Source organism: Mus caroli, chromosome 13, assembly GCF_900094665.2.
Source record: "Mus caroli chromosome 13, CAROLI_EIJ_v1.1, whole genome shotgun sequence".
Classification (NCBI taxonomy): domain Eukaryota; kingdom Metazoa; phylum Chordata; class Mammalia; order Rodentia; family Muridae; genus Mus; species Mus caroli.
The window spans coordinates 59,767,480-59,773,760 of record NC_034582.1 but is presented as its reverse complement, the minus strand read 5'-3'; the positions used below and the strand labels follow the sequence as shown (position 1 = coordinate 59,773,760).

Below are 6,281 nucleotides of genomic sequence, written 5' to 3'. Positions count from 1 at the left end.
AGAGAGAGAGAGAGAGAGAGAAAGAAAGAAAGAAAGAAAGAAAGAAAGAAAGAAAGAAAGAAAGAAAGAAAGAAAGAAAGAAAGAGAGAGCAGGGTGAACGCAGGGTGACCACACATAAAAGTCTTTAAGATATCCTTCAGAACAAAGTAGAGACTCAATGGGTGCAAACTGCTGAGAAGTCAGTACGGTTAGGGGCATAATTTAATGGCCCAGAACCTGCCTATCATAAGGAAGGTGGGAGAGCAGGTATAGGAAGGAAAGGAGAAAACAAAGAGAAACCCACACAATAGTTAAAGGGGAGAAATGCATAAACATATGAGCAATGGGTATGTAAATGAGAGAGAATGGGAGGGTGAAGTACTCGGATGAGAGTGGATCTGGGAGCATAAATAAGGAGTAAGCAGGCGGGAGCAGAGTGGGGGTTGGAAAGGACTCCTTTAAAGTGTATATTGGTGAGTAGAGAGGGATGGAAATGAATGAAAGTGGTCGAGAAGCTGCTGTCTTGGAACCTGCCACCCGTCTTGTTCACCAGAGTCCTGCATGACCACCTGAGCCCAGCCCCACTCACATATTGACTGTCCTCAATCTCCTGCAGAGCTTTGATTTCTCTGAGGGCCTGGTTAGGAATACCATCCTCCAGCCGCCGCAAGGCCACCTTCTTGAGGGCAACGATCTCGCCAGTCTGTGCAGGAAAGAGTGCAGACACTACCAGAAGACCTTTGGCAAGGTAGGGGCAGGGAGAGAACACCCCAGAAACGAGACACCCCACAGAGATCCGCCCCTAAGTCGGGAAGATCTGAACCGTCCGCTAGGGGACACGCTCCCGTAGTCCGGCCGCTGGAAGCGGGATCGCCACAGATGGGACCCCGCCAAGTATCCTAAGAAACCTCTGAGGCGCGCACGCGCTAGCAGATCTCTACAGCGAAAGACCGCAGAGGGAGCGCAATGGGCACCCCTCGGACTGCACGAGCGGCATGGTCTCACCTCTACGTGCTTGGCTTTGAAGACGATGCCGTGGGCGCCCTCCCCGATGCGACCGAGGATGCAATACTGGTCCATGTCCGCCCGCGGCGCCCAGATCCTACTCTACAGGGATCCAGCATAGGCTCCTGCAAGCGTTGCCTAGCAATAACGCGTCTAGCAGCTGCTCCGTAAAGCACGTGACCGGAAAGACCAGTGCTGAGCTCAGTCAGGAATCTGCATCCCCTCTAGGCAGCACCTTTCCGCAGCCTTCGGCAGTCACTCTATCGTTATCTAACGCTTCAGGACTTAGCCATAGCACCACGTGACAAGAAACGCTGGTGCGTAGGGCTGAGAGGGGCAGGGCTACGCAAGTAAAGGGTGTGTTCATGCGCCCAGAGGCTCCGCCTCTGGGCGGGAGGTGGATCTGGTGGAAGACTTCCAGAAGCCAGCAAGAGTATCCAATGGCAGGCACTCACTCAGCCACTCTCTACATTTAGGCCTCTTTGTAACTGACGCAAATCATTGTTGCAGACAAGCACAGAGCTGAGTCGTGGAGTGTCTTAGTTAGGATTTTACTGCTGTGAACAGACACCAAGACCAAAGTAACTCTTATAAGGACAACATTTAATTGGGACTGGCTTATATGTTCAAAAATTCATCCATTATCATCAAAGGAGGGAGCATGGAGCATCCAGGCAGGTACGGTGCAGGAGGAGCATATTCATCTGCAGGCTGCTTGGAGAAGACTCGCTTCCAGACAGCAAGAGTATTAAAACCCACTTCCACAGTGATACACCTACTCTAACAAGACCACACCTGCTACTAGTGCCACTTCCTAGCCCAAGCATATACAAACCATCACATGGAGAATCACTTGGGCCTTTGGTCCCCAATGGGCATCATGAATCCACGTACCTTTTTAAAAAACCTTACTAGCACTGATGATAAAGCTCCTTTGGTGAGGTGCTTGCCTAGAGTGAACAAAAGCCTTTGGTTCGACTCCCTGTACCACATATGTTGGTTGCGCTAAATCACATCTGCCGTCCCAGTACTTGACAGGGTCTTATTAATCTACACAGTTCGATGCATCCTGATTAATAAGAGACCTTATCTCAAAATAGAGAGAGGTGTCCACAAGTATATGAGATGACGACCAGCACCCCTACTAATTAGGAAAAATGAAATCAAACCACAATATCTTACATCCTTTAGGATGATTACCATCAGGAAAGTAGATGATAAATCGGATACAGTTGTTCTGACTATAACTCTAGTATCCAGCAGGCCAAGACGAAGAGAATCTCAAGTACGAAGCCAGTATGGACAAGGTTACATGCTAACATGGTAAAGCTGTGGAGAAATCAAGACAGAAGAAGAGGGGAAGAAGAACCTACACTAACGTGGGAAGGCAAGGATGCCAAGAAATTACCACTTTTGTGTGCGTTTGTTAAAAAGTGTTTCAGGGGTGGTTGCTCACTCCCTACAATCCCAATACTAGGGAGACTAGGAGTTGCAGGAGGATTGCCTCAGGTTCCAGGCCAGCCTGAACTACTGTGTGAGACTTTCTCAAACCCAAAAGAAACGAAACTTTTAAATAGAATATGAAGCCAGCCAGGAGACCCCCTTCTCAGGGCATGAAATAAGTCAAAGTTTTTGCCATACCTGTGGCACACTACGCCTAGGTTTAAATCAAGAAAAAGGAAATCCAAGTGTGGACTAGTGGGTAGAGGGAGGGGGCAAGGGCAGAAGCCCAGGAATTTGAGATTATCCTTGATTGTATGCTGAGTGTAGCTTTCATTGGCTAATTACCTCTGAATTAAGGAGATTGTAGCATTGATATCCAAAACTAATACACTGGGGTTTTGTTTGTTTGTTTGTTGTTTGAAACAGGGGCCACACAGTATTACTCTAGCTGACCTGAAACTCACTCTGTAAACCAGGCTGGCCTCAAACTCACAGATGTCCACCTGCCTTTGACTCCCAAGTCCTGGGATTAGACAAGACTATTCTCTTTGAAAAAGTTTGTCTCACCCAATATTGTGAGTTCCAGACCTTTGCCGAAGCCTTTTCTCTTTCCAAAGGGACATTAGTCCACTTGCCTTGCCCTTCTCCCCAATTCCCTCTGCCTTGCGTAAAAAAAAAAAAAAAAGTTAAATTACATTCCTAAAGCTAGCCACCAAGGTCTGATCCCTTCTTGGCCACTTCCTCCTCCTGAGGCTGCTACCAATGTCCAGCTATCAAAGTATTAAAGTCAGGAATAATAAAAGCCCCCTTTGGCTCACCTAATTAACATGTCCAATTAAAATTAAACACCTCATCCTGGGACAAATATACTTGCCTCCTCTCCCCCTCTTCTCCTTCATCCTCAATCTCCTGTCTTTGTCTCTTATCCCCTGCCCTCTGGGGTAAATAAATCTTCGTGTTAAGAATTTGGGGTCCTGAGGCAATAACTTTCCTTTCACTTTCAACGGATGTCAGTATCGTGAGCTGAATATGTATAAAGTTCTAAAAGAGTTTTTAAGGGAAAGAAAAACTTCTTATACTTAAAAACAGAAAGCATCATCAGCCCCCTTCCAGGTAGTCCAGCCTGTGATTTCAGCACTTTGGGATGCTGAAAGGCAGAAAAGATCATGAGTTCAAAACCAGCCTGTACTAGAGTTCAACGTCTCAGTGGCTGAGAGAATTCTAAGAAAGAAGGAAAATCAGTTTTCTCCAGGGATAAGTCCCTTAATAGGCTATCCAGTCCCAATTGGTCACACCTGTACATATAAGCAAAACTAAATGAGTTTGTGTGTGTGTGTGCACTCATGTACATATGTGTATATGTGTAACAATAATAATTAAAGAAGAGGTCATGAATTTAAGAGGGACTAAGAGGAGACAGAAGAAATTGGAGATGAAATGATGTAAATGCAGTACTCATTGTATGAAACTCTCAAAAAACAAACAAAAAAATACATTTAATTAAAAGGAAAAAAAAAAATTACTGTCCTGACTGGCATTTGAGATGAGAGACAGGCAAGGTGCTCTGCTGACACCTAGTGTCTGAAGCATGGAAGGCCTAAGCAGACAGAACTCAGAACATCATTTATCACCTACCTGTTCCTTAGTCATTCTGCTTTGTTTCTTTATATGAGAGAGAGAGAGAGAGAGAGAGAGAGAGAGAGAGAGAGAGAGAGAGAGAGAGAATGAGAGGAGAGTGAGAGAGAAGGATCCAGTAAGATGGCTCAGCAGGTAAAGGTGTCTGCCACCAAACCTGTCAACCTGAGTTCCATCCCCAGGCCCACATGATAGAAGGAGAAACTGAATCCTTCAAGCTGATCTCTGACCTCCACACATGTGCTATGGTGTGAGCCAACATCGATGAATACATAAATTAAAATGTAATAAAAAAATTAAAGAAGCAATTTGTAATCAGCATTTATTGTTTCTTTGAAAGTAAGTGAAATTATCCTCCAGGGGTGGTGGTGCATGCCTTAAATCCCAGCACTCAGATTTCTGCAAACAGATTTCTGTGGGCTCAAGGCCAGGCTGGTCCTTCAAAGAGAGTATCAAGCTACACAGTGTCTTTTTTTTTTTAGATTTATTTATTATTATATCTAAGTACACTATAGCTGTCTTCAGATGCACCAGAAGAGGGTGTCAGATCTCATTACAGATGGTTGTGAGCCACCATGTGGTTGCTGGGATTTAAACTCAGGACCTTTAGGAAGAGCAGTCAGTGCTCTTAACCGCTGAGCCATCTCTCCAGCCCCCTACACAGTGTCTTAATAAAATAAAATAAAATTGTGCACAATTGCCTCATCCCTAATGAGCTCATGTGAAAGCTAACTCTGACCCAGATGCAGGCATATAGGAGCAAAAGAATCCCTGAGTGGATGAACATGTAAGGAGTGGATAAAGTCCTGAGTTAATGTGTATTATTGACACAGACACAGCCATGTCAAGGACTCAGTGTCTCACACCTGTGGGAATGGCAAAGACTTCCCCTTTGGAGTCAGACCCAGATGGATGCAAAGCCTTTCTCTGGTCTGAGTTTAAATGTGTGCAAACACTAGCAACTACGGCCTCCCTCTCCTGAATGTTTGCAGCCTGAGACTGCTGGCCTACAGAGACCTCCTACCAAGACTGGCTAATACTGCTGCTGTGCATGATAACCCCTTGAGGTTCTGGGTTATCCCGTAGTAGGTGCACTCCATCCAAGCAGTGTAACCCACCCAACCCCAGCTTTTCAACAGTGTGTCTGTGTGTCTGTACATGGGTCCTTTCTTCATTCCCTTGCCACCCCAAGTCATCCCAACCACTAAGGATGTAGTACTACCTGACACACAAAATATCAGGAATATGTTAATTATAAATTAACTTGAAACTTTAAAAACGGGACAGGAGTGGTGGCTCATTGGTTAAGAAGAGAGCCCAAGTTCAGTTTCCAGCACCCACATTGTGACTCATGAAGTAATTCCAGTTCCAGGGAATCTGATGCCTCTCCTGACCTCTGTGGACACCAGATGTACACATGGTTACATATACATATGTTCAGGTAAAGCAATTATACACAGAATAAAATAAATATTTTAATTCAATTGTGTTTAATATAAATATAATTTTTAAAGAAGTGATAATTCTTGCTTAGACCATGCTTTGTTGGAAGTATGAAAGCTTCATTAGGACTGGCCACCAAGCCAGGGAAGGGGTAGAGTAAAGGGCAAGCTAGAAATATCACACCTGTGTGTTTGTGTGTATGTGTGTTATATGTAGTGTGTGTGTGTGTGTGTGTGTGTGTGTGTGTGCATGTTTATGAATGTGTGGTGTCTGTGAGTGTATGTGTGTGGTGTATATTTGGGGGGTGTACATGTATGTGTGGTATGTCTATGTGTGTGTGTATGGTATGTATGTGTAGTGTGTGTAAGAGGTAGACATGTATTGTGATGTGTGTGGTATTGTATAATGTGTTTATATGTGTGTGTGTGCAGTGTATGTGCTGTATGCAGTGTGTGGGTCTGTGTGTGTGGTATATGTAATATGTGTAGTGTGTATGTGTGTGGTGTATTACTGTGTGTATGTGAGTGTGTGGTGTCTCTGAATGTACATATGTGGTGCTTGTATGTGGTGTGATATGTGGTACAACCACTCTGGAAATCAGTCTGGAGGTTGCTCAGAAAATTGGTCATAGGACTACCAGAGGATCCAGCAATACCTCTCCTGGGCATATATCCAGAAGATGTCCCAACTTGTAATAAAGAAACATGCTCCACTATGTTCATAGCAGCCTTATTTATAATAGCCAGAAGCTGGAAAGAACCCAGATGTCCCTCAA

General features: G+C 44.7%; 1 protein-coding gene across 1 annotated transcript in view; it reads right to left on the bottom strand.

Annotated features, from left to right (window-relative positions):
* The window catches only part of Cdk20 (cyclin dependent kinase 20), a 7,151-nt gene extending 5,869 nt beyond the window's left edge, over positions 1–1,282 (bottom strand). The window contains exons 1-2 of the mRNA XM_021180104.2: positions 986–1,282; positions 570–683 (exon numbers count right to left, since the gene is read on the bottom strand). Coding sequence (XP_021035763.1) covers positions 570–683; positions 986–1,060 — 189 coding nt within the window. The 5' untranslated portion in view covers positions 1,061–1,282. The remainder of the gene's footprint in view (positions 1–569; positions 684–985) is intronic.
* Between the last annotated feature and the right edge of the window lie 4,999 nt (positions 1,283–6,281).